At 52.2% G+C, this 27767-nt stretch overlaps 2 protein-coding genes across 2 annotated transcripts in view; one reads left to right on the forward strand and one right to left on the reverse strand.

The window, feature by feature from the left end:
* Window positions 1–24307, reverse strand: RAB40B (RAB40B, member RAS oncogene family). Its single transcript, XM_032429791.1, has 6 exons — window positions 24057–24307; window positions 5192–5252; window positions 3357–3417; window positions 2610–2687; window positions 1645–1867; window positions 1–367 (listed from the first exon to the last, which is right to left on the reverse strand). The coding sequence occupies exons 1-6, from the start codon at window positions 24223–24225 to the stop codon at window positions 96–98; spliced, it is 864 nt and encodes a 287-aa protein (XP_032285682.1). The 5' UTR covers window positions 24226–24307; the 3' UTR covers window positions 1–95.
* LOC116648157 (ketosamine-3-kinase-like) overlaps window positions 24224–27767 on the forward strand; it is an 8158-nt gene continuing 4614 nt past the window's right edge. The window contains exons 1-2 of the mRNA XM_032429997.1: window positions 24224–24333; window positions 24695–24844. Of these exons, the coding sequence (XP_032285888.1) occupies window positions 24224–24333; window positions 24695–24844 (260 nt within the window). The remainder of the gene's footprint in view (window positions 24334–24694; window positions 24845–27767) is intronic.

Raw genomic sequence — 27767 nt, forward strand, 5'->3', positions numbered from 1 at the left:
CCTGGAGCGGGCTCCCGCGTCCGTCCCGCGTCTGTCGCGTGGGACTGCTTGGCGTCTCTCCCGGAGGGGCCGGTGTCTGTGCTCGGGCGCCGTCTTCAGGAGACTTTGCAGCTGTTCCTGGGGCAGCGCCTGGGCGGGCTCTGGGGCGGGCGGGTGGCCTTCACTTTGCGCAGACCGCTCCTCTTGTGGGTGGCGCTGGTGGTGAGGGAGTAGGAGCGGCCGTGCATCATCCTGGCGTTCAGGCCGCTGGCCATGGAGAAGGACTTGAGGTGGCTCCTCAAGGCCATGGGCAGCGGGAGCTTGTCCACCAGGTGCACGGGCGTGCAGGACACCACCGCGCGGCAGCACAGGTCCTGCAGGCTCAGCACTTGGGAGGAAAGGAAACCGGGCTTAGTTCACGTTGTCCCGGATGCACACCGGCCACAGGGCAGCCCGCTCGCCTCCCCGCCTTCCTTCCCCAGGACTTAGGCTGAGCACTCCACCCACTGTGCCCTCGCGTGGCCCTGGGAAGGGCCGGAGGTGGGCCACCCTGCTCTAGTCGCCTTGGACTGGAGACCCCTACCCCTGGGGCAGACCTGGAGGGGAGACGGTGGCCGGTGAGGTCCTCCTGCAGGCCTCACCCGACTGCGGTTTGGGGTGAGAGACCAAGGGTGTCTGGGATGACCTTCCCAACCACACCGCTGACATCGGAAGCACGTGTGACCAGCTCTATGGGGACATGCCCCAGAGTGTGCCTGAGAAGCAAGTGCTTCGGTCTCATCTACACTGTTCCTCGTGTGAGTCAGGCTCCCTGGGATGGGGCCCTGGGGGACCTGATGAGGGCGGCACTCGTGGGGCAGGCCCTGAGGGGTCAGGCCCGGGGGTCTCAGTAGAGAGCTCTCTCCGCACAGTGGCCCTCAGCTGGGGGTGGTTTTGACCCCCCGGGACACTTGTGGTTTCCACCGCCGGGGGGCAGGGGGCAGAGCACACTGAACGCCCCCCCAGAGCAAACAGCCCTGTCGAAGCCGGCAGCGGTGCTGAGATGGAGAATCCCTAACTGAGAAGAATCCAGCCTGGCTCCCTATGCCGCCCAGTTCAATGACTATAGGTTTTGTCCTTTTGTTTTGTAACAGTCATATGCGGTCAGGTTCCTGCGAGGAAATCCGTGACAGGGACTGTCACCGTAAAGGACCCACAAAGTAGATGAAATCGGAGGACACAGGTCTTTGGACAGATTAACACCGAGGGATCTGAACAGTATTCCAACCTCAGGTTATGAGGTGCCCACTACGCTCGAGGCGCTTCTGTTTCTCAGGTTCCCCTCTTTGCAAAAAAAAAAAAAGAGTTGGAAATGAATCATTCCTGACACGATATGTGCTTCCCAAAACCATGGGCTGAAACCTGGCCAGCCGGCCCTCAGGGGTCCTGCTCTGCGTGGGGAGGTCCCGCCCCCTTCCCACTGCACAAGCCTGTTTGCACCTGCCTCCACTTCTGCCCACACACTGACCTCAGAAATGCCTCTCGTGAACTTTCTGACAAGACTATCAATAGTGATTCCTCTCAGATTAAATGCATTTACTCTGAGGATGGACATGGCGGCTTGAGGCGGGTCCTGGGAGGCAGACCAGGGTCTGGGGGCTGTAGGACGGCCTGGCTGGTGCCTACCCTTGCTCGGCCTCCAGAGCCGGTCCATCCCGTGTCGCAGCAGCACAGTCCTGGCCAGCTCCGTGAAGGACTCGGTGATGTTGAAGTTGCACAGAGGGCTGACCTCGAAGAAGGTGACGCCCAGGCGCTCCGCGTAGGCCTGCGCCTGCTCCGTGGGGACCTGCCGCTTGAAGGCCAGATGCAGGCGGTTTCCCACCAGGATTTTAGGGACACCAGGGGCGTGCTGAAGGGTTAGAGAAAGGCAAGGGGGTTACTTGGCGAGCTCTTGTGGTTGCTCGCACCTTTGGTGTACGGGGTAAATCCTCCCCCAGTTCATGCCCACCCAGAACCTCAGAATGTGTCCTTATTGGAAATAGGACCTTTGCAGAATGTAATTAGTTAAGATGAGGTCACTGGGGTGGGCCCTCAATCCAGTCACTGGTGTCCTTGCAAGCAAAGGAGAGGACACAGAAGTCACAGGGGAAGAGCCACGTGCCGGCATAGGCAGGGACTGGAGTGATGGGTCTATAGGCCAAGGACCGCCGGCAGCCCCCGGAAGCTGGAGGAGGCAGGAAGGATCCTCCCCTAGAGCCTTAAGAGGGAGCCGACCCTGCTGACGCTAGATTTTGGACTTCTGGCCTCCAAACTGTGAGAGCATACATACATCCCTGCTGTTTACGGCCGTGCGTTTCCTCAGGCTGCAGGAACCTGACACCGTGTGCGTGGTTCTGACCACTTCGTGTCCACACTGGCAGTCGGGCGGCTCCGGGTGCCGGCGGGCAGCAGCCCAAACACCCCCACCAACCCACTCCACACAGCAGGTGGCATGCGGCCCCGACCCCCGGGGCTGGGTGGGTCTCCACGTTAGGGCCCCGTCCTGTTCTGGGAGGTGACACAGCCTCGTGTTGCTGAGGCCTCGTGTCCTGGCCCACCTGCCTGACACCCCCACACGCCCCTGCGACGGCGCCTGGCACACCATGCCGTACCTCGTCTATCTCCTTGATCCACCGGTCGATGCCATCAAAGGACCAGCGGTTTGCGATGTCATAGACCAGGATCACACCCTGGGGGAGAGGCACCAGGCTTACCTCACGGGACAGAGGCGGACACAGCCCCGGCCCCTGCTGGCCAGCGTGCAGCTACTCTGTCACGGACACACGACCAGCTAAATACCATTGTACTTATTTTAACAGAAAACATATTGTTTTTGTTTATCTACCAAATGTCGTAGTTAAATAAGTATTTCTAATGACATCTCATGAGCTCATTAATCAACCCTCAAGTGTCAAGGTGAGGTGGGGACTCAATCCCCCACATCCACAAGCGGCTCTAGGGACACGGGATGTGGGGGGCCTGCAGGGACCACCTCCTTCCTGAGAGCAGGCCCGCCCTCCCGGACAGAGCGCTCTCCTGCACGTGCACGACACACACACAATCACGCGAACGACAGTGCACACACAGCCCTGCCGCATGCATATGTATGCACAAACACACACACACACATGTGCACACAGGCCCACGTGCATGCGGACATAACACACGCGTCCACATGCACACAGGCACCCGTCCCTGATGCTGAAGGCTTGCGAGCCACCAGACGTTCCTTGGCACACTTTCAGCCTCTTGCATCAATTCATATATGAGCTTAATTGCCTTCTCCTCCAGGTATCCATTTAAGAACATTCCAAATGTTATTATCCAGTCAGTTAACTTCCTGGCTCAGGGGATGTTACCTGTGCGCCCCGAGAGTAGGAGCGGAATATGGTACAAAATCTTCCCTGCCCGGATGTATCCCTGGAAAAGATGATGGAGGCCATTGAGAAGAAATCCCCGCTTCTTCCTGACAACAGGGTTTGGAACTTGGGAGCCGTAGCAAACACATTTTACGACTGTCAGTCAGTGGCCATCCCACTACAGATACTTCCCTAAGTTTATCAAAACAAAGAACTGACCCAGGGGGTGCGGACACCTGGAATGGCCCGAATGGAGCTCCCAGCGCCATAAATCAGGAGAAAGAAAAACAACATTCCCGTGGGATGGACTCCAGCAGCCTGTTCTCACGGCAGCGGCTCTGAGGACCGGTGGGTGCTGACTCCTGGCATCTCTTGTGAGGGCAACGCACATCTGCGTGTGCGATGAACGCGCCCCCGTCCACAGGGGATCCCCCACAGGGATGAGGGCGGGACTGCAGGTCCAACCGCATCCTCGCTACAAACAGCGCAACTTCTCTCTTTTCTCCTCATCACCTGCAGGTGGTGACCTGCCCCTGCTTTCTGAGTCCTAGATGAGCCACCACGAGGGAGGGCAGGGCCTGCGGTTCAGGAGAGCCAGAGGTGCTGACCGTGGCCCAAGGCGGGGGAGGAGCTCCTCAGTGTCGAGGAGCAAATCGATGGAGAACTCGCAGCTCAGCCGCTACAGAGTTTCCGCTTTGCCCACAGATGGAAGTGGCTAGGAAGTTTGTGGGCAAGGAGACACGGGAGGAGAGCAGCCCTGGGGCATGAATCACTAGCTTTCATGGGAGACTGGTGGCTATCATGAAGTGGGAACGTCCCTGGACGTGGGGTGCTGTGGATAACCCCAGGGTGTGGCAGGAGCAACGGAGGGGGTGGGCACATGACAGCATTCACAGGATGAAACACGCAATCAGGAGACTTGTCGCTGCCCAGGGGAGATGTGGGACAGCCTTCGGAGGCCGGGGCAAGCATGGGCTGAGAGTGGGGCCCTCGGATAGTCTCGGGGAGGGAGGGAGTCAGGACGAGATAAGCCCTGGGCCCTGCGGGCCTCAGGGCTGGGCAGAGGTTGCCGAGCAGAGCACGCAGGAGTCTGAGGACAACTGGTGAGAACAGGATGCCCCACAGCAGTGGGCAGCCCAGAGGACACAGGCTGCTGGTGGGCCTTACCCACAACCTTAAACATCCTGGCGCGGGGGGGCAGGCAGTGGGAAGGGACAGGGTGCTAAGGGGACATTGTGGAGAAAGGCTCCCTGCTGACTGCCCCTGGGAAGGGGCAGGTGGGGATGGCAGGAGGACAGGCTTCCAGTTAGGGGAGGCTCGTGTGGCTTGGGGCTTAGGCATGTTTGGGCAAGAGGGCCATGCAGGTGGCCCAGGAGAAGGGATGACACAGAGGCCGGGGACAGTAGTCAGGCAAGTTGCACGGGGGCAGTCGAAGCAGGAAACCCCAATTCTCCCACTCCGCAGCCCCACCCGGAGCAGGAGGGGCTGAGGCAGGGGAGTGTGACCCGACCGCAGAGCCAGGGCTGCCAGCTGAGGCCATGAGAAAGAGACCCAGTCCAGACCCCGGGTGAGGGCCTCTTGCTCCCGCCCTCCCACACCTGCCATGGGTCTGTCCCCATCCCACTCGTGGGCCCCTCCTGGTGCTGGGGAGGCAGAGGGTTTCAGTGGGGCCATGTTCTGGACAGACCCCCAGGGACCCACAAAGGCCCCAGTGTTCCCTCCCAGGGATGACGCCTCGGTGGCCCAGACAGGCGGATGTCCACCTCCTCTGGGGCAGCCCTGGGTCTGCTGGGGCCGCGCGTCCTGCCTAGAGCCCGGGGTGGGCCCCGACTCACCAGAGCTGCAGCTTCACCCTCCGGCCGTCCAGCAGGATGGTGGTGGTCTTGTAGTCGATGCCTGTGGAAGGGTGCGGGCAGCTTAAGTGCCGCGGGCCTCACAGCTATGCTCAAGCCAACGGCACCAGAGAGGAGAACTCTCCTGGGGGGAGAAAGCACCTCTCACCAGGGCAGAGTCACAGTTTTTGAGGTAGGCAGACGACCTCGCTTTGGGTCTCCCTGGGTTCGCGCGGGCCCTGCCCACCAGCCCCATTGCTCACTCTGTGGGGCCTCCGACCTTCCTCTCCTCACTCGGCACCAGCTGCCTCGGCCTCCCGGCCGCCCCAAGGCCTGGGCTTCCCCGGCCACTGCCTGCCACCCGAGGGGCGGGCAGCGGCAGCCAGCGGACACGGACTTGGACTTTGGCCCTTGAACTGTTCGGCATCAGGCCCCCCGTTTGCAGGCAGCTCTGGGCAGCCCCATGTCCCACCCCCTCGTCTCTGAGACCCTCCCTGCCGCCCCACCTCCTGTCCTGGGACTATTACACCGAAGCTCGAATCCCAGGCTAAAACACTGAGATCACTTCCCCAAATTATCACACTAAGAACGTAAAGTAAAATGTGTCACATATAAAATGAGATATGAAGCATTACCTCAACTAAGTAAAGAAAATACACCTCTGTATTTGTGAGTGTATGTGTGTGGTGGGGGGCAACAGTGAGGACCAGCCCCACGTTACAACTGGAAATTTCTGGGTTGTGTTTACTTCGTTTACCCCAACCTTTCCCTATTTTAAGTTTCTTCAATGAGCATGCATTTTTTTTCTAAAATAAAAAAAAGCAATAAACATTTTTAAAAAAGAAAAATATTCCTCCCCATTCCACCAGAAACCAATTTTCTACTTCTTTGAGAAACCACTGTGTTCACAGAGCAAGTCGCCCGTGAAAGACAGAGTTTCCATTAAGTGACCAGAGAAAACAAGAAAGGAGTACTCCCTTCCAAAAAACAGATGCAACACAATTTATGATCACAAGGATCCAAACCGCTTAGTAACACCACACCACACCACCAGGCTCTGTGGTGCTTGATTTATTTCATTTTTAGACTTATTCAGGAGTGTCTCTCAAAGCATGCGAACCTCGAGAAGACCAGCCTTGAAAAGGTTCTGGGATGTGGCCAGACTTTAGATATCTTGACAAGGAAAGCTGGATTAAGAGTTACAAATCTAAAGTGGAATGTGCTTCTGGGGGGCAGACGGGAGAAGAGAGAGGAGCTCCTACATGGGGGCCTCACCCTGAGAAAGTCCTGGAATGGGTGTGAAATCTTAGCAGCTCTCCACCAAAAGAAAAAGCCCCGCACCCAAGGCTCAGAAAGCAAGCTCCCCAAATGCAGTGCTAAAGAAGGTGCCATTTCCAAGTGGCTTGGCTATGCTCCCTTGGCGGATCTACAGTGCTTAGACTTAGCTACCCCCCACCCACGAAAGCCCCAAGAAAAAGAACGCCATATTCATAAACCCTCCTGTCTTTAAAGTAGGTTGAGGGTAATACAGTATGCATGGCGGAAGGTGACAACAAATTTGCTTCTCGTTCTGAGGGCACATTGCCCAAGGTTTTAGGGCAGAGCATAGATATTCTGGAAACTGCTTAGGTCAGTACATTCAGGCTCTGTGAAATTACTCTTTGGAGTGACCAACCAAGGGCCTCTTCACCGTCCTTTAAAATCCCACGGAACTATCTGGAAGGCAACTTCAAATGCCTATATTCTTCCTTTTGCAGCAGTCAGCATTGGGCATATATGACGTGAGGCACACACACAATAAAATAGAATATATATGTCTATAATAGAATATGTATACACACATATATTAAATATAATATATAATAGAATGTATAATCACATAATAAGTAAGTAGAATATACACACATATAATTAAACATATATAAACACATAAAAACGTATACAGAGAGCAACTTCAAAGTTAATTTTGGAAATATTTAATTTTTCCCTCGGAACACTAAAGGTTTTATGCCATCTAGGTGAAGCAACAAATAAGTACACTTGGGAATCTATTTTTGAATCTGGAGAGAATGTGGGCTTTGGCATGTTTCCAGACAGTAAAAGAGAGCTCTCACCAGTCACAGGCTGGACAGGTTTTTCATTTTCAACCTTTAGGAGATTAACTCACTGAATTGGGTTGGCTCCTTTGACTTACACAGTGTCCTCATGTACTTATTTTTTAGGTCCACAATAAAAAATAAGTTTTCATAAATTTAAAAGAATTCATTCCTCATGGTCTTTTTAAGCACCCTATAAGGTTTTTGTTTTTTGTTTTTTGTTTTTTGTTTTAAGTAATCTCTACACCCAACATAGGGCTTGAACTCACCACGCTTAGATCAAGAATTGCATGCTTGGGCAACCCTCTTGGGTCCCCTCCCTCTTCGGGAGCTTTGTACTATTGCTCAATAAACTTTCCAAAAAAAAGAATCGCATGTTCCACCAACTGAGCTGGCCAGGCACCCCCAAGCACCTTATGAGTTTTTAAAACTATACTTGGATTTTGTTTTCATTAGTCATAGATACACATGGTTTCATTTTAAGTCTACTGACTTAATATGGAAAATGACAGGACCTGATCCACACCCCACCACAGTGTTGTGCACCCATTTTCATCTTTTCTGTATTTCTTCTGCTATGTATCTCCAAATTTGTAAACAACATACTTGTATTCCTACTTCCTGAATTTTCAGGTTTAGGCATTAATCAAATTCCCACTGTGGAAGGTGAAAATGTAGTTCTCTTTCATTGACATACTCCACATGCCTCTCTCTCTCCCTTACACACACACACACACATGCACAGAGTATAGTCATTTGCCATTTTAGCTAGACCAATGTCCAATTTTACATCAATATGACCAAGTAAACACTACCCGCAGCTGGAACACGTGGAATACTATGTTTATTTGTCCTTCACATACAACTTTTTGTTTCTACTGGAGTTAAAAATTGCCTTTTTGTTTATTTGCTTAGTTTTCTCTGCATTTATCATGAACATATCCCTAAAATCTCCTCCAGTTATCCAACCCTCCCCTTAGTACTTCCAAACATTCAGGTGTTTCACCTTCTTAGTGGCATCTTCCCAGAGCTTCTGTCCTACTCCCTTGCGGACTAGGAGTATGCTGTCTTCCTGGGCCCTCTCTTCTCCTACTGTGGAATCCCACATCTCCCCCTCTGTTGGTTTACATCCTTTTTCTTCCTGAGAAAAGGAGAGATAGTAGAAGATAGTAGAAGTAGAAGATAGTTTTTGAGACTTTGCATGTCTGTAATGTCTGTAGTCTGCACTCACTCTTCATTGAGAGTGGATGGGCACACAATTGACGTAGGAAATAATTTTTATTCAGAAATGTGCAGGTCTACCTCCCAGAGTTCCTGTTGAGAAGTCAGATGTCAAACTGATTCTTGATCCTTTGAAATGCAATCTGGTCTTTCCTCTTGTAAGGCATGGAAGGTCTTTGCCTTGGCCTAGCACTCTGCAATCTCATAACTTGTTATGAGGCATTTTCACTGTTGTGCTGCCCACTTGACAGGCTCTTTCAATCTGGAGATGCAAATCTTTCAATTCTGGGAAATGGTCTTTTTTTTTTTTTTTTTTTAAAGATTTTATTTATTTATCTGACAGAGAGAGACACAGTGAGAGAGGGAACACAAGCAGGGGGAGTGGGAGAGGGAGAAGCAGGCTTCCTGCAGAGCAGGGAGCCCAATGTGGGGCTCAATCCCAGGATCCTGGGATCATGACCTGAGCGGAAGGCAGATGCTTAACAACTGAGCCACCCAGGCACCCCTCAATTCTGGGAAATGGTCTTGAATTATTCACTTTTTTCCTCCTGCTGGGGTTTTGTTACTAAGATGTTGGGCCTCCTGAACCTACTCCATGATTTTCTTATTTTCTCTAATTTTGCATCTCTTTTTCTCAATATTCTGGAAAATCGTCTCAATGTTATCTTTTATCCCTCTTTTGAAATTTTTATTTCTGCCATCACATTTTTAATTTCCAAGATCTTTATTGTTTTTGGATTGCTCTCGTTCTTTTTTAAAAAGATTTTATGTATTCGAGAGAAAGAGAGCATATGAGCGAGGGAGGAGAGGCAGAGGGAGAAGCAGACTTCCTGCTGAGCAGGGAGCCCAATGTGGGACTCCATCCCAGGACCCTGAGGTCATGACCTGAACCGAAGGTAGACGCTCAACCATCTGAGCCACCCAGGCACCCCTGGTTTGCTCTCTTTTGAGGTTCTGCTTCTGGCCATGACTGCACAGCTCCTACTGAACCAGTCCTCCTGCAGGTAACAACTCTCAATGATAGACAAAATGTAAAAACCAGTGACCCAAAACCACCAGTGAGTGACCGGTTGTGTGGGGTAGGGGCTCTTCACCACTTTCTCAACTTTGGTGGAGCAATCATACAGTTCAGGGTTCACCAGGTGGAAGAGGAGCTGGGAAGTAAGCTAACACAGATGGAAACACAGATGGGGAGAAAGAGCAGTAGAGAATCCTGAAAGGCTCAAGCACCAGAACCCAGCCTGGGCTCAAAGGAGGCCTGCCTTTCAATTGTCAATCTGGTGAGGCTGTAAACTCCTCTTTGCTTAAGCTGCTTGGGGCTGAATTTTTTTTTTTTTTTTTTTTTAATTCAAGTTAGTTAACATATAGTGTAGTATTGGTTTCAGGAGCAGAATTTAGTGATTCATCACTTACATATACCACTCAGTGCTTATCCCAACAAGTACCCTTCTTAATGTCCATCACCCATTTAGTGCATCCCCCCCATCCTCCTCCTCTCCAGCAACCCTCACTTTGTTCTCTATAGTTAAGAGTCTCTTATGGTTTACCTCCCTCTCTGTTTTTATCTTATTTTATTTTTCCTTCCCTTCCCCTACGTTCGTCTGTTTTGTTTCTTAAATTCCACATGAATGAAATCATATGATATTTGTCTTTCTCTGATTGACTCATTTCACCCAGCATAATACCCTCCAGTTCCATCCACTTCACTGCAAATGGCAAGATTTCATTCTTTTGATGGCTGATTAATATTCCATTATACATATATTTGTATATGTATATACACATGATATTTATACATATATATGGTATATATAATGGTATATATATGGAATATATATAAATGGAATATAGTCTGTATGCATATACATATATGTATGTATGCATATACATACACACACACACACACACCGTATCTTCTTTATCCATTCATCAGTCAATGGACATTTGGGCTCTTTCCATAATTTGGCTGTTGTTGATAGTGTTGCTATAAATATTGGGGTGCAGGTGTCCCTTCGGATCACTACATTTGTATCTTTGGGGTAAATGCCTAGTAGTCTAATTGCTGGGTCATAGGGTAGCTCTATTTTCAACTTTTTGAGGAACCTCCCTACTGTTTTCCAGAGTGGCTGCACCAGTTTGCATTCCCACCAACAGTGCAAGAGGGTTCCCCTCTCTCTGCATCCTCCACCAACATCCGTTGTTTCCTGACTTGTTAATTTTAGCCATTCTGACTGGTGTGAGGTGGTATCTCATTGTAGTTTTCATTTGTATTTCCCTGATGCCAAGTGATGTTGAGCATTTTTTCGTATGTCTTTTTGGCCATTTGTATGTCTTCTTTGGAGAAATGTCTGTTCATGACTTTTGCCCATTTCTTAACTGGATTATTTATTTTTTGGGTGTTACTTTTGATGAGTTCTTTATAGATTCTGAATATTAGTCCTTTATCCGATATGTCATTTGCAAATATCTTCTCCCATTCTGTAGGCTGCCTTTTAGTTTTGTTGACTGTTTCCTTCACTATGCAGAAGATTTTATCTTGATGAAGTCCCAACAGTTCATTTTTGCTTTTGTTTCCCTTGACTCTGAAGATGAGTCTAGTAAGAAGTTGCTGAGGCTGAGGTCACAGAGGTTGCTGCCTGTGTTCTCCACAGGATTTTGATGCGTTCCTGTCTCACGTTTAGGTCTTTCATCCATTTTTGAGTCTGTTTTTGTGTGCGGTGTAAGGAAATGGTCCAGTTTCATTCTTCTGCATGTGGCTGTCCAGTTCCCCAACACCGTTTGCTGAAGAGACTGTCTTTTTTCCATTGGACATTTTTTCCTGCTCTGTTGAAGATTAGTTGACCATAGAGTTGAGGGTCCAATTCTGGGCTCTCTATTCTGTTCCATTGATCTATGTGTCTGTTTTTGTGCCACTACCATACTGTCTTGTAGAGCCAACTTTTTTGTGTGCACCAAAAATGTCCAGTCTGATAGAAAACCCACAAAGCACAGTGAGTGGAGAGAGGAACAGAGAATGTCTGACATACAAATCCTGGAAAAAGCTACATTTTAACATCTTCTCAAAGCAAAGTACAATGACCTGTGTCTCAGAATTTCACTAACAGTAAACAAGTACTTAAAAGCTCAACAATCATGATTTACTCATTAGCCATCGTGACTAAAACTGAACTCAATGACTGACAGCCCTGCTGAAGAACCTGCCCCTCAGCTAGGCTAACCCCTGACCCCTGACCCCTGGGAACACACAACCCAGTGGTCTCCACTGGCACCTGCTCACTTAGGGTGGCGACTCCCGAACTTCTCCAGGTCCATCTGCTTAGCTGCATGCCCCACTACCACAGGCGGCACCTCCCCCTACCCGTACTGTGGAGACTTCAGGACGGGATGGGGCAGGGCAAGCGGGGTGGGATGGGAGATAAAGCTTGAGAAAGCACTGCTTCCTTGTGTGATGTGTGCCTTGGTTTCTCCAGGTGGGGAAGCTGGGGGTGGAGATGGGTCAGACCCACTGGGGCCACACAGTTTCCCAGCTCTGAAGGCCCCACAGGGAGGAGCTCTGAGGGGCCTGGGATCAAATCCCAGTCCTGACAAGCAGCGACTTCCTCATGCTCCCCTGTGCCTCCGTTTCCCCCACCACCTGGAAGAGCGCACTTGCTGCGGCTACTCACAGCCTGCGTGCCAACCACCTGCAGCAGCCTCACCCCAGCAAAAGCTTCACTCTTCCCCAAACCCCCGGTCTCTGAAGATAAACCTCTGATACAGCTGTGTCTGCCCCAGAGCGCCCAGATCACCTCTCTCCATGGCCAGAACCTCCTCTCCTCACAAATTTACTTACTGAGCCATTCTCTTTCCTTCCTGCAATGTTTCCTTTTTTCTCCTACTTACGTGCTTGCTTTTCTCTTATTTATTTCTCCTCGTCCCTGACTCTGTTGCTGGCTACCGTATAGCTCAGTCCACGAGAGCCCAACATTTTGACATTAATAGTGTCAAGGTGACGATCAAAAGGTGTAATTCATGTTCGCTGCACTCAACTAATCCAACGGAAACTCTGACCATCAAAATGAAAAACACGCAAAAGCTTCCAGAATAAAGCCTGTAGGGATGCTCACTGAGTGAGTCAGAATAACAGAGAGAAGAAGAGATATAATTTTAGCCTTCTTAAAAAAAAAAAAAAAAAAAGGAAGCATCAAATGCCAAGCCATTCACTCTACTTTTAGCTCCACATGATGAATAAATAATTTAGTTCAGCTCATGCACCAACTGCTTATTTCTATTTTAGTGAGTGAGCAGGCGTAAATGCGTGCCGTCACGTAGGAGAATTCTCTTCTGGTGTAAATATTGGTTAACTATCACTTACAAACATGTTCATCTTCGAGTAGCTGGCTTTTGAGAAATGTGTCTAATGCTGAATGAAAACATCAGAAAGCAGACCAGTGATTGCCAGAGGCTGGGAGGAGGGGTTTCCTTCTGAAAGTGGTGGTGGTTGGACAAAATTGTGGATGTACTAAGTGCCACTTACTTGTGCACTTTAAAATGGTTCAGTTTGGGGCGCCCAGCTGGCTCAGTCAGTGGAGTGTGCGACTCTTGATCTCAGGATTGTAAGTTCGAGCCCCACATTGGTTGTAGACTTTACTTAAAAATAAAATCTTGAGGGGCGCCTGGGTGGCTCAGTCATTAGGCCTCTGCCTTCGGCTCAGGTCCTGATCCCAGGGTCCTGGGATCGAGCCCCGCATCAGGCTCCCTGCTCAGCGGGAGGCCTGCTTCTCCCTCTCCCACTCCCCCTGCTTGTGTTCCCTCTCTCACTATCTCTCTCTCTGTCAAATAAATAAGTAAAATCTTAAAATAAATAAATAAATAAAATCTTGAAAAAATAAAAATAAATAAAAATAAAATGGTTTGTTTTATATTATGTAAATTTCACCCCAAAGAAAACATATACACATGAGTCCTTCCCTGAGCTGGTTCTGCTCAGCTCTTTGGATCAGAGGGACAGTCTGCTGGAAGATGCTGGGTGCCTCGCAGAGCCAAGGGGTGGGAAGGGCTCCGGGCAGGGGCCCTGCTGCACCCACAGCCAAGGCCAGTGCTGGCCCCTCAGGGGGCCCCCTTGAGTTTCTGAATGGTTCTAAAAGCACGTCACATTCTAGACAGGGATATGAAGTGTGTTCATCACGTTTACACAGTGGCAGTGATTGAAATTGAAATATCTCTCTGCAGATCTCCTTTTTGAAAAGTATGTTCCCTGAATGTTTCTCCTTCCCCTTTTTTTCTTTGAAATAGCAAAGTGGTGGATTCAGGTGCCCCCAGGTGAGGGACAGTCCAGGGGCCTCCAGTCTCCTCCTGGCCTGGCTGTCCTAGCTCGTCCACACAGCTCCCACTCCTAGCGGCCCTGAGCCACTTATTCCCCACTTTGGGAGTTGAATTTTCCCATCTGCCCAGCAGGGATAGGACCATCACCATGCTACCTTGGCCTGGGCACCCAGTGCTCTGTGCTGAGCAGCTGCATCCAGGAACACTGAGTTCTCACAGTGTGGGGCCCGGCACCCCTGCACGCCCACCCCCACCATGAGCGAGATCGTCTCTGAACCGTTATTTGGGTGTGGCCAGACAACAGCCCCTCTTTCCGGAGTCCCAACACTTCCAAATCACAGTGCTTTGGCTGTGAGGCTGCCCTCACTGTGTCTCAGGGTCACCCCTTAACTTGGGGTACTGCTGGAACGTGGACTCAGACCACCGCCAGGTCCTGGCAGGTCAGGCCAGGAGGGGCATCCTCCCTGTTCTCACCCTATTTTGCACAGGCCTGCTGTCTGGGAGACACAGCTGGGAAATCCTACCATCCTCCAGGAAAGAAATGGGGGCAGCATCTCTGATGTTCAAGTGCATGGTTCTCAATGCTATTGGCACCGTTTCTGTAAAGCCCACTTCAGCCAGGGGCTGCCCACCTGGCCCATGGGGCGCTGTGGGCTCAGGCCCCCCAACACCTCCTGTCTGGGACACTCTGCTCACTTAGACGGTCAGTTCAGTCAGCCAGCAGCATAGTATTCTAGCACATTCCCACCCACAGAGGCTGCATGTGTCTTCAGAAGGAGCCCCGAGCCTCCTGGTTCGGCCTCCTACCTCTGCAGTTGCAGAAGCTGAGGTGACATGACATCTTGGGGGAAGGAGATGCCCTCATCACTGGTCATGGCCTTGCCCGGCTGAGTGACTGTCCCAAAGGCAGACCCGCTCACCTGTCTGTGCTCCCGAAGACAGTTTAGGATGAACCACCCTGAACTCGGAGTCACCTTCCCCACTCACCTGGAAGATGACAGGGGCCTTATTTTCTGGTAAATAACTGTGGTCTCAGGCACTAAGCCTCAGAGGGCGAGAGGCCCCTGTATATCACTGTGGCTAGAGGGAGAGGAAGTGGGGGGCCGGCCAGGGAGGTGCTGGGCAGACGCGGGCCCCTCTGCTGAGCAGTTATCATCAGAGGACAACTGGAAAACGGCTACACTGGCTTCCCTGAGAAGCCCACAGAAGCGGCAGACGTCTGGGCGGGCGGCAGCAGGGGCCTCCTCTCTGGGAAGGAGGCTGGGGGAGGCCAACATGACTCTGCCGGGCACAGAGCACCCAGAGCCCAGAGTTGCCTCCTAGGCTCATGCTCACCAGGTCCTCACAGCCCGTGGGAATGGTGGGTGCCCTGAAGTGGGTCACCAAGCTGGACACCTTTGTGAGCAGTTTCCTGTCCAAGAGAAGAGGCCAGCCCCTCTTCCGCTGGGCCAGCCCTGATGCCACTGTCCTGCTCAGACAGGAGGTACAGTGCGGGCTCAGCCCAGCCTTGGCCAACATCATGACCAGCTGGGCCCTGAGCTCCAGGGCTGGGCGATTTTTCTCACAGAGGCCATGGCTGCCCCAGACACCACAGCAGGGCCTGGGTCACTCCCAGGCTTCCCCATGCCCAGTGGCACATCCTTTGGGCCAAGTATGATGAACCCAAGACAGTGTGGGAGGGAAGGATCGAGTCCCTGTGTCATCTGATGGAGGACCAGGGGCCAGCTTCTGGCAGGCCCCCACCCTCCGCGGACCGCCACCTGCCAGGGGTAGAGCAAAGGCAGAGGGTGCTTGGCCACTCAGGAGACAGAAGTCAATTGCAAGGTCCACTTCCTCCCTCGTTCAAACTGCACACAATGGCTACCACCGGCAGCCAGAAGATTCCGGGAAGGATTCTCCCCCGCAGTCTTGGGATGGGGGTTCCTGCCCACACCTCGATTTCAGACGCCTGGCCTTCAGAGCCAGAGAGATTAAACATCCATTGTTGTTAGGCCCCCAGTCTGTGGTCGTTCGTTACAGCTGCCCCAGGAAATGGACAGGCCGTCCAGCATTCCCGCGCTGGGTTCCTGCACTGGGCCCCCACTGCCTGCCCCACCCAGTGCTCACGGACCGTGCGCTCAGGGCCAAGCGCAGACGCCCAGCCTCGCAGGATGGATTCCAGGTCTGACGCCTCTGGCTTTGCCTCTCCCGGACGTCAAACCAGCACGACACTATTTAAACCCACGAGGCAATGGTCTACCTTCCGGAACGAGCACATCATTCTAGACTGGAAGAAACAGATTTTACTTCCAAATGAATTTTCTTAGTCTAAAAGAGAATTCAATGTTCTTCACATTTACCAATTTATTTTTCCCATTAAGACAATACATTTCAGCCTTCTGTATTAGGGTTAGAATTTAATACGCATATGTAGGATTCTGCCTCTGTAAATTCCTTTTTCTTTTTAACCAAATAAAATGCCATTTGTGTCACGAGTCACAAGCAAACTCGGCTGAGTCCCATTTGGGGAAGGCAATTCATTAATTACTGGCTGCAAGAGGAGGGAATACACAGCCCACATAAACCAAAAACAGCCTGAGGTTCATGTTCAGCCAAGGAAACCCGGGACAGTGGTGACGACCTTCGTGGCTCTCCGCCAGAGCTTTATGGGACTATCTCCCAAGGGACAACCGTTAGCAGGTGGTTTCAGGCGGGAAACTCGGGCGTCCATGGAGGGACTGCGAAGCCAGGCTGAGTCCCAGGCTGGATCCTGCTGTGACAGTGGCGGTGAGGCTACTCTATGCGCCCAGGGCAGCCGCCTTCTTTTCCCACCTTGCGGTTCCAGCAGCGTGGGAGCCTCCTCTCTCCCCAGCCACGTCTCCGAACACAGTCCCATGCGAGCTCCCCATGAGCGAAGGACTGTGCTGGGCTGCCCGAGGCCTGGATTCGAAACTGCACACTCCGCTAAACAGAGGTTAACTCCGGGAGTGCAGGCCTACTCAGGAAAACACGGACCACAAGCCAGCTCTCAGCCACGGGGCTGGTGGTGATTAGAAAGTTCTCCAAGAGCAAACATATGCTGTGAACAAATAAAACCATCTCAAGGGCGACACAAGTAGCTTCATGTCCGACAAATCTCTGTACGTTACCAGAACTAAGAAAAGAAGAATCTGCTTCTTCAATGATAAACCTCTTCACAAAGTTCGTGCCTTAATCAGAGCAACAAAAATAACTTACACCCGTGTCTGTGAACGTATACATACGTGTGTGCTCATGTACACGAGTACTGTGCACACGTGTGTGTGCTCTGTGTATAGAGTGTATTACACAGACACATATCAAATACACTTAGATATACTGTGTCCCGTGAAGTATTTGAAAGGCGAGCACTGTTCTCTCTAAACCCTGTAACTGAAAAGTCACACTGTGGTGCGCGCGTCTCATCTCTGCGGGTCGGCGGGAGATGAGATGGAAGAAGCGACGGGGAACCAGAAGCCCCGTGCCGGATCACAGGCGCGAGCGCGCTCTGAGAACAGCATCCGCAGGGGCTGCGACCTCCAGGTCCTCACAGAGGCTGGGGCAGGCCGTGTCTCTGGAACGGCGGTGTTCACAGACGAAGGGGCAGAACCCCGAAGGGTGGCGTCTCTGGCAGCAGGCCACGCAGGGGCTGGGCAGCGCGGCATCTCAGGCCAGCCTGGTGCAGACACTGGGACCAACTTCAGGAGGTGCTGGAGCTGCTCCAACAGCCTGGAGAGAGGCAGAGGGCGTGCGGGGTGTCCTGGGGAAGCTGGTGCCGGCCTCCAAGGAGGAAAGCTAAAGCGAGGCCCTTCTGAAGAAGGGCAACCTGGAGACCTCGATGCTATCTCAGGCGGTGACTGCCTTTTACATGGTTTTGTTTGTGGATCTGATAAATCTACTTCTCCGATGTTTTTAAGCCCAATCTCCTGGACACCGCAGCTCTTTTCAGTTTTTGCTTATACACAATTCCTTCTTTGCAGCTAATTAAGCTGAAGAAGCCGGGGAAGAAAGCTTCAAACAAATGTTAAAAAAAAAAAAAAAAATCTCTTAATGGGAAATCAGCTCACAGCCTGTGACGGGAGTGATAGGCTCCGTCGCTTCCGACACACCCTGCTGCTTCTCCTCACCCCAAAAGGCCCAAGCAAAGAGTAAGAGGTGTGACCGGCAGGACCAAGGCAGGACCACGTGGCTGTCATCCTACAGCCACTGTAGCCCCCAGAGCTAGTGACAGAGGACACAGGGGGTGCTGGGGGGGTCTCCAGCCAGAAGCTGACCCTCTGCACAGGAGGAAACTGGGCTGGCTGGATCTGAGCCCCTCCTTGCCCATCACCCAAAATCAGGGTCGCCCTGGGTTGGGGTTAGAGGCTAGACGAAAGGGGCAGTCCCCACTGTAGGGAGGAGGCGCCAGAGGACACAGGGAGGTAGGGCTGAATGATTGGCTTTTAAGGAGAAAATCTGATACAAAGGCAGTTTTATTATTGTCAAATACATGGAAGCATTTATGACATAATTTAAAACATGAATACACTGAAGAAATTTACTGTATGCTCTTGGTGGCACCACGGGAGGTAAGGAAGTAGAAGATCATCTCCTTCTTAAGGAATTACACTGTAAAGAACTAGGGATAAAATATGATTCAACTCTCAGTTCAAACTTGAAAGTGATGGCTTTATAAATCGTGTTTCGAATCTTGAAGTGGTTGCCAAGGGCAACCGCAGAGTAGCTGTAAAATCAGCAAACCCACCACCGTCTGCAGCGCTGCAGAGGGGCGCGTGTAGGCATCTCCTGGCAGGACATTTGTCAAAGGCAAATAGAAAGGCAAAAAAAAACCCATAACAAGGTCACTAAGTAAAAGCATTTTGATGGTCTTCACAGGGAAGAAAAGCCACTGCTCTGAGTCAGAGGGGCCACAGAAGGGGCCCAGAGCCAGCCACACCATCCACACTCCTGCTCTCACTCACGCTGTGTGATCTTGAGAGAGTTACTCACCCTCTCTGGGCCGAATAACGTAACCTATCTCATGAGATCGTTCTTCTCTGCTCTTGATGGGGGGGGGGGGGCACTATTATTACTAGCTGTTAGCAGAAATGAAACAGAGAAAGAAAGATGGGATGTTCCTGCTGGCAAAATGAAGTTGGGGAAGCAGCCAGGAGAAAGTAATCAGAAAATAGTGAGTCTCTTTGGGAAAAAAGTTGGGAGGCAAAGAGATTGTAGAATTTAGAGTCTGTTTCATCTATCTTCCTCTCCCACTGTAGAAACTCAGCGACCAGAGAAGGAAAGGTAACGCCATGCTGGAAACACCACCAGCTGGAGCCAAGGGGAGAGACCCTCACCAGTGAACAGAGAGCAGGAACCCAGTGGTGGCCCTGACTTCACTCCCCAAACAGAGCTTGGCTGTCTAGGCCTTTTACTCACCACATCTACCTGGGAGAAGAGGCCGAATGAGGTACCAACCCTCCAGATCCGAGGGAGGCTCCAGGGCCAGCAGGCCCAAAAGTAGGAGATGGGCCCCTCAGCTATTCTGCGTGTGTATCACACTTTAACAAAAAGTTAAAAAGGAAAAAGAGACAAAGAACCCAACCTGAAAGGAAACGTGACCGAAGGAACAGAAGGACATTCATCCCAATTACTTCATGCAATGGAACAATTTAACAAAAACATTAAGTTGGTGGGGCGCCTGGGTGGCTCAGTCGTTAAGTGTCTGCCTTTGGCTCAGGTCATGATCCTGGGGTCCTTGGATCGAGCCCTGCGTCAGGCTCCCTGCTTGGCGGGGAGCCTGCTTCTCCCTCTCCCACTCACCTTGCTTGTGTTCCCTCTCTCTCTCTGTGTCTCTGTCAAATAAATAAATAAAATTTATATATAAAAAAAACAACAAACATTAAGTTGGCAAAATGAGAGATTTTTTTTAATGAAATAATTATTTAAAGAAAAAATTTTAAGATTTATTTATTTATTGGAGAGAGAGAGAGCACAAGTGGGAGGGGCAGAGGCAGAAGGAGAGAGAATCTCAAGCTGACTTCCCACTGAGTGCGGCGCCCGATTCGGGGCTCTATCTCACCACTCTGAGATCACGACCTGAGCTGAAACCGAGTCAGATGCCCAACCTTCTGTGCCACCCAGGTGCCCCATTTAAAGAAATTTTTAAAAATTGTAAATGAGGGCGCCTGGGTGGCTCAGTTGGTTAAGCGACTGCCTTTGGCTCAGGTCATGATCCTGGAGTCCGTGGATCGAGTCCCGCATCAGGCTCCCTGCTCGGCAGGGAGTCTGCTTCTCCCTCTGACCCTCCCCCCTCTCATGTGCTCTCTCTTTCGTTCTCTCTCTCTCAAATAAATAAATAAAATCTTAAAAAAAAAATAAAATAAAATTGTAAATGAAAATTGTAAGAGTAAGGAAAAAAATTGAAGACCAAAACATCATTTACTAAACTAATAAAAAGGTTAGAAACAGCTAGAAACAGTTTACTAAAATAAAAATTACCAACAAATAGGAAAGGCTTGAGATGCCCACAGAAATTCAGAAGAGAGAGACAAAAAGATCAAAGCAGGGAGAGAGAAGTGAAGGGATGTGGAACACAACTAAACCGATCCAGCACAAGGATAATGGGTACGGCACGCAGCATGATAACAGCTCCCCAAAGGTATCCACGCTGTAATCCTCAGAATACATGACTCTAGGAGGTTACATGGCAAAGGGCAGGTAAGGCTGCAGAAGGAATTAGGTTTGCTAACCGGGTGATCTTTAAATACAGAGATTATCATGGATTAACAAATGGGCCCAGCGCCATCACAAGGGCTCCTGAAAGCAGAAGAGGGAGAGTCAGGCTGGAGGGGTGCAGCGTGAGACAGGTAGCATTACTACTGTCAGCTTCGAGGGCGAGGAAGGGGCCTGGAGCCGGGGAGTGCGGGAGGCTTCCAGAAGCTGGGAAAGGCAAGCAAACAGACTCACTGCTGCCACCTCCAGAAACGACACAGCCCCTACCAACACCTCAATTTCATCCCAGGGAGATGGTGGCCCCCCAGAATTGTCAGATAATAAATCTGTGTTTTAAGCTACTAAGTTTGTGGCAATTTGCCCAGCAGCAATAGGAAACCTGATGTAAACACCAATCAATTGTAACAGATGTTTTAGGGGACAAAAAGTAAATTTCCCTGAAATTAAATACAAAATCTGCAAATTCAAAGAGTACACAGTGTATCAGAAGTTCAACACCAAGCATTCGACTTTGAGACAAGGTCTGCTTAAGCTGAGGAACTCTGAAGAAAAGGCAAATCACCCACAAGGAGAGACCAGCGGACCTCAGAGCGAGCGAGTGAGCGAGCGAGCGAGCCAGCCCGGTGGAGCCATGGCGACAAAGTGTGGAGGGAAAGAACATTCAGCCTGAGGATACATTCTAACCTAACCGAGATACTGTTCACAGATAAAGACAAAGGACAGACATTCTCAAACATGAAAATACTCACGAGCCCTTCCTGGAAAATGGCTGGAAATGAAATGTAACTAATTAGAGGGACAGCAAAATACAGAAGTCAGAGACACAGTGGTGGAGAAAAGACTCATGGTCAGCATCCGATACTGAGGGACAGCGGGCACTGCAGCCCCAGTACAGAGACCGGGGCAAATTTAGAGCAACAGGGGTGCACACGAGGAGGGGGTAAGGGGGTGGGAACAGGATGGGAACAGGAGGCTGGGAACGCCCTCCCCTTCCGATGCTCCTCGAAGTACTCATGCAAAGTGAAACGTGTCTTTAATAATAAGAGTAATAGTAATAATACTGACAATGATTCCAACTCCTTACAATCTCCTGGAAAGTGTCTTTTTAACCTAAATCCTCCCTCTGTGTGGAGGAAAAACCTTTAGAAGAAAGCGTTAACTAGTTGCTTTTACAAGTGCTCAGTTCGCATATAACAAAAAGAAAGTAACACAACAAAGCGTACCCAAGCCTCTGTTCAAACAACCAGGACACATATTCTGTCCACACTCCTCCCATTTGCTGCACATCACTCACCGACTCACAGGAACTCAAAACTACAGCTTCTTCCCCCAGGCACACAGTTTTAAAAGCCTGGTGCTTTATTTGTTCAATGTTTACTCCTCCACCCACTGCGCCCAAGCCCTGAGGACCCCGTTGTGGAGGAAACAGACAAAACCTGCTGCCCTCCTGCAACTTAAGCCCCAGAGCTGAGCCTTCCAGCAGGGCTCTGCCACACCTGTCAGGAGCCAAGTGCTGAGCACTTGAAACGTGGCTAATATGAACCTTTCATTGTATCTTATTTTCACTCCTTTAATTTAAAAAATCTCACGTGGCTGATGGCATCACCTTGGATAACACAGATCTGGATTCAGAGACAGAATCTGCATTTTCACAAGTCCCCTGGGTGACTCTCGCACTGGCAGCTTCAGGAAGAGTCCAGGTTCTTGGCATCGGTTCTCCAGAACCAACCCAAAACTCTCCCCAACTTTCTCCCCACCCCCACACCTCCAATCTTAAAGGCCTGTCTCGGGCCATTCCGCCTAAGTCGCTCACATCCCTGCTCAGAAGCCACAGTCTTCCTCCCTCTGCCAGCTCTGCAGATCACTTTCTCTTTTTACATCCCTCATCCCCGCATAGCCCACCTTGGGTCCTACCACAACTTTTGCCCTGCACCTCCTGCCCCTCTTGCCTTAAATCAAGTTATCTCCCAGTGAGGCCCCTGGACCCAAAACTTCCTCCTCTGCACTGTCTTCTCAAGCCTACGCTGCCCGGTCGGGGCGGGAAGCACACCTAGGCTGGCTTGAACATCAAGACTCCACTTCCCGGGCTGCCCTCTTCTGCTTCTGGAGAACCCGACTGCAAGCCCAGGAGACAGAGAGGGGCAAGACCCTGAGCAGCCAGGTTTGTGTTGGAAGTGCTCCTTGAGCCCCTGACATGACAGTGAAAAGGTGATCGCAGGCATGTGCCCTTCACAGCCACCCGACCTGCAGACCCTGCACTGTTGGGGGCAGCCGGCCTGGGTGAAGACCCTGACTCTCCTGCCTGCTGGCCCAGCTTTCTGCCCACCTCACTTTCCTCTCCTATCCCCTGCCCTTCTTTCCCTCCTAATGTCCACCCCGTCTTGGGGCCTGCGGCCCTCAAACCTCAAACTTTGGGGACCCTCTGCCCACTGTCCTCAAGCTCTGAGTCCTCTGGCTTCCCCACCTGGAACCCACACTCCTTCACTTTCTATGGTGCGTCCCTTCCTCGCCCTCAGGCCGCATTCTCAAGGGTCATTTGGGTTTCTTGCCCTCCCGGGCCTGTTCGCCAGGGCGAGGAGCCCCTCGGACACGCCAGGAACCTTGGAGAAGCGTCCAGACTAGTTCTCTTGCTTCCTCTCTCCCTCCGCTTCCATCTCACCCACGCGCAGAGCCACCACCTGGGAGCCTCCGCCCGCTGCGCCCGGATCCCACGCCCCATTCCCTCCCGCCCGCTCCTTAACCCCCACGCATCCTTTCCAAACGCGTTGCACGCGCTTGTGGCCTCCCGGCTGGGCCCACTTACAACAGCCCGGCTACCTACTCCCCAAACCCCACCTGTGTGGTCCGTCCGCTCCCCTCCGCCTCGCCGTCATCCCGGGTCAGAAGTACCCCAGCACCCTGCCCAGCCGCTAGTTCCCGCGGGGAAGCGGACCTTGGTGAGACTACGGAGGACGCGCTGTATTCCCCACGTGGGAACTGAGGGTGCAGCGGGGGATTCCCTCGAAGCGCGCGCCCGACTCAGGCAGAAAGGCGGGCGGTGAGCCCCGCGCTCCTGGATCCGCGTCCCTTCGCGCATTCCACCCCCGCTCCTCTCTGCGCCCCCTCGGCCCCGCTCCCAGTCCCCGCACCTCCAGCTCCTCGGCGCACTACTCTGGTGCCTGGGTCCGGCTCCACTCCGGCCCGCCGCGCCCTCCCCGGGTCGCCGGTGCGCTCCCTGGCCCTCTGCGCGTTCCCTTGGTCCCCCCAACCCTGCACTCCCTGGCCCGCTGCGCGTTCCCCGGGCCCAAGGCGCTCCCTCTGCCCCTCTCCTCCCAGGCCGCCGCGCGCTCTCCCGAGCGCTCCCTGGCCCGCCGCGCGCTCCCCCCGGCCCCCAGTCAGATCCCCGGCCCGCTGCGCGTTCCCCCGGTTTCCCGTGCGCTCCCGGGCCCGCCGCGCGCTCCCCAGGCCCCGCCCCCACCCCACCGCCGGCTAGCCGCGCGCTCCCCCGGCCCACCGCGCGCTCCCTGGGCTCTGTTCCCCCGTCCTAGCCCCGCGCTCACCCGCCGGGTGGCCGTACGGGGACTCGGCCGCGCCATCCTGCAGGCTCGCCAGGATCTCGCCTTTGCCCACGTCGCTGTCGCCCACCAGCAAGAACTTGAGCAGGAAGTCGTAAGCGCGGACAGGGCTGCCCAGGGTGCTCATCGTGCCGCCGCCGACGCCTGCGCCCATGCCCGGCCCGCGGGACGGCTCAGAGGCGCCTGACGGGCACCGAGGCGCCGAGCGGGCCCCGCCGTCCGCAGATCGCAGCGGGCCGGCGGCCCCCGCAGCTGACAGCGCGTAGCCCCGCCCCACCACGCCCGCCCCGCCCCGCCATTGGCGAGCCGCAGTTGCTAGGGCGGCTGCGCGCGCTCATTGACTGGGCTGCCCGTCCATCTCTCTTTCGTCTCCGCCTCCAGGCCATAGTCCACCCGCCCTTCCCAGGAGGCTCTGTTAGTCGCCGCTGTTGCTGGGCTGGGGGCGGGGCAGGGGCGGAGCGGAGGGCGGGGACCAAAGGCGACGTTATTACAGCCACAGCCAATGAGGTCCGGAGGCGGGGTGGGGCGGAGCCAGGGGGCGGGGAGTGAGGGGCTGGGCTGGGTCTCGCGCTGCTGTGGAGCGGCGAGGGCGATGCCGGGCCGGGGCGTGGGCCGGGCTGCAGGGATGGCTACCCGGATGCCGCGTCCTCCACGTCCTGCCACCTGGAGACGTCGCTGGGCCGGGTGGGGGAGCCGCTAGGGCGGGTTCCGTTCGCGGACAAGCAGCCGGGAGGCCAGGGCCAGGTCGCCTGGCGTCAAGGGTCCCTGTACCGGTGAGCCTGGGCTCGCGGTGTCCCCCACGGTTCCTCCAGAACCTCGTCTTTGTCCCAGAGCGCGTGGTGCGCGTGCCTGTGTGTGCGCGTGCGCCTGTGTACGTGTGCACGTGTTCGTGTGTGTACCTACGTGCTTGTTCGTGTGCATCTATGGGCCTCCGCTTGTGTGAATGTGTGTGTGTGCGGGAGCTGGGGGAGAGGACAAAGTGGGGACCCTCCAGTCCCCAGACTTCTCTCCCCATCTAGGGGGTAATGGGCGGTGGAGGGAGATTGGCCTGATTGGCTCTCAGATCCAATACCAAAATTCCCATGTAGGTATCGGCCCTGATGGGAATCCATGCCCACCTCTGGACCAATCAACTGTAGTAGGAAGCTCTGGCAGCAACCCACAGGGAAGATCTCTTCATGCTTGGCAACCTTGTATCGTTCGTCTTAGAATATCCTCTGAGTATGCGTAATCAAGGTCCCCACCGGACGACCCCCGGGGCTCCACCCTTGAGATGTGGGTGAGCCTGGCGGTGCACTCAATGCTGGGCAGAATGGGGTCTGGGTGCACTCTTGTGCATCCCATCTAATTCAAGTGACCCACTTGCACACCTACCATCTCCACATTCTGGGCTATCTGCAGCTCTGGGAAAGGCACAGCGATTGGAAAATGTACTCCCTTGTCACAAGCAGCAGGTGCAGATTTCACAAACAGAAGGGGCCTATCTTCATCAGCTTGGGCTGCTATGACAAGATACCCCAGGCTGGGGGCTTAAACCGCAGATATTTACTTCTCATTGTTCTGTAGATTAGAAGTCCATGACCAAGGTGCTGGCTATTTTGGTTCCTGGTGAGACTCTCTTCCTGGCTTGCAGATGGCTGCCTTCTTCCTATGTCCTCACATGGCAGGGAGTTCTAAGGACACTAATCCCATCAGAAGGGCCCCACTCTGATGATATTATCTGGCTCTAATTACCTTCCAAAGGCTGCATCTCCAGGTATTACCATACTGGGATTTAGGGCTTCAATATATGGATTCAGGGGGCATATTCAGTCCACAACAGGGCCCATGGTGGGGAGGGCCCCTGGGCCTACCCAGAGCAAGAATGAGTTCTGGAGTGTGGAGTTCTGCCCACTGAGAGCCGGGGCTGGGATGTTTGTGCCCACCAATTCCTCAGCTAGCTTTTCCTGGTGCCCTTGGATGGTTTCGGGGTCTAAAGCAAGGTGTCTGAACCAGCTCCAGGATTATTCTTTGTGGTGGATTGTCCTGTGCATTACTGGATGCTGAGCAGTGTCCCTGACCCCTATCCGTTAGAAGCCAGTGCACTCCTCTCCCAGTCGTAACCACTAAAAATGTCTCCAGAAGTGCACATGGCAACCCTCACCTTGAAATGAAAACAGGTAGGTCCCGCCCCCCACCCCTGGCAGCTCCCATGAACACCTCTTGGCGGATTGTGACTCATCTCAGTTTCCTCCGACTGTGACATTAAGTGGTAAGTGCAGGTCATGTGTGACTCCAGGGAAAAGGGGAGGAGAATCTTCCCACACTGTCCCTGGGGCCAGGGGCAAGGGTATAGAGTGGTCCAGGCCTATGGTGAGAGCCCTGGGACATCTGTGGTTGCCCACTTTAACCTCATGGCAATCCTGAGAGGTGGAGCTTGTCATTATTACCATAGTGAGGAAAGGAGGGCTCAGAGCAACTGGGAGGACCAGAGGCCCTGACCATAGCTTCCAATGTCGGAGCTGGTCGGTACAGCAACACAGCTCCAGTTTTGTTTTGTTTTTATTTTTAAATTGTGGTAAAATATATATAGCATACAATTTAGGTGTACAGCTCAGTGGCATGAAGCACATTCACACTGTGCAACCATCACCACCAACCATCTGCAGAGTGTTTTCATCTTTCTCAAGCTGAAACTCTGTCCCCATTAAACACTAACTTCCCATCTATTTCTCCAGCCCCTGGAAACCACCATTCTACCTTCTGTCTATGAATTTGACGGCTCTAGGAACCTTGTATAAATAGAATCATACAATATTCATCCTTTTGTGACTGGGTTGTTTCACTTAGCGTGTCTTCACTGTTCATGATGTTGTGGCACACAACATCACAATTTTCTTCCTTTTTTAAAGCTGAATAATACTCCCTAGTGTGGATGGACCACATTTTGCTTATCTATTAATCTGTGGGTGGACATTTGGGTTGTTTCCACCCTTTGGCTCTGAGAATAGAGTTGCTTTGAACATTTGTGTACAAGTTTCTGTGTGGACGTATGCTTTTATGTCCCTTATGTCGGCGTGGAATGTCTGGGTCCTGTAGTAACTATGTTTAATCATGGAACTGCCCGTCACCTGTCTTGTTTCTGAAACACAGAGCTCATTCCACACAGTTGGTTTCTGTGTGACACTGTACAGTGGACTCTGGTCTAGAGCACCATCCAGGGGTCCTTTACTATGAAAGGTGGAGGAAAGAAGGAATATCTGCCATCTGTGGATGATACGCAAAGAGTCTCTTTACATAATGTGAAATTTTTATCCCATTTGACTATGGAAAAGCATTTCTTAAGTTTCTTTCTCTGATGCTTAAAAAAAAATAGACCGAGGAACTAAAAAGGGACTGACCATATTTTCTCCAAAGCCAGGCACTTGCACACACCAATTAACTCATCTTATTTCTCTCCCCTGCTGACAAGTAAATAGCAACTAACAGCTGAGCACAGTTTCACACTGAGTGCGTGGTTGCTGATGACTCACCAAGAAATTCACAGCCAAGGTGCCAGTTGTTCTTCCGCCATAGAAAGAAAACCTATTTTAGGCAAAACTGTAACCTCATGGATGATCCAGAAAGTAGAGTCTCTAGACAGAATCAATTTAATGTAGGTTTCCTATCAGAGGTTTGCCCCGCCCAGACCCCGCCCACTCCCCCGCCCACCCCCCC

This window comes from Phoca vitulina, unplaced genomic scaffold (genome assembly GCF_004348235.1).
Source record: "Phoca vitulina isolate PV1807 unplaced genomic scaffold, GSC_HSeal_1.0 scaffold41, whole genome shotgun sequence".
Lineage (NCBI taxonomy): Eukaryota > Metazoa > Chordata > Mammalia > Carnivora > Phocidae > Phoca > Phoca vitulina.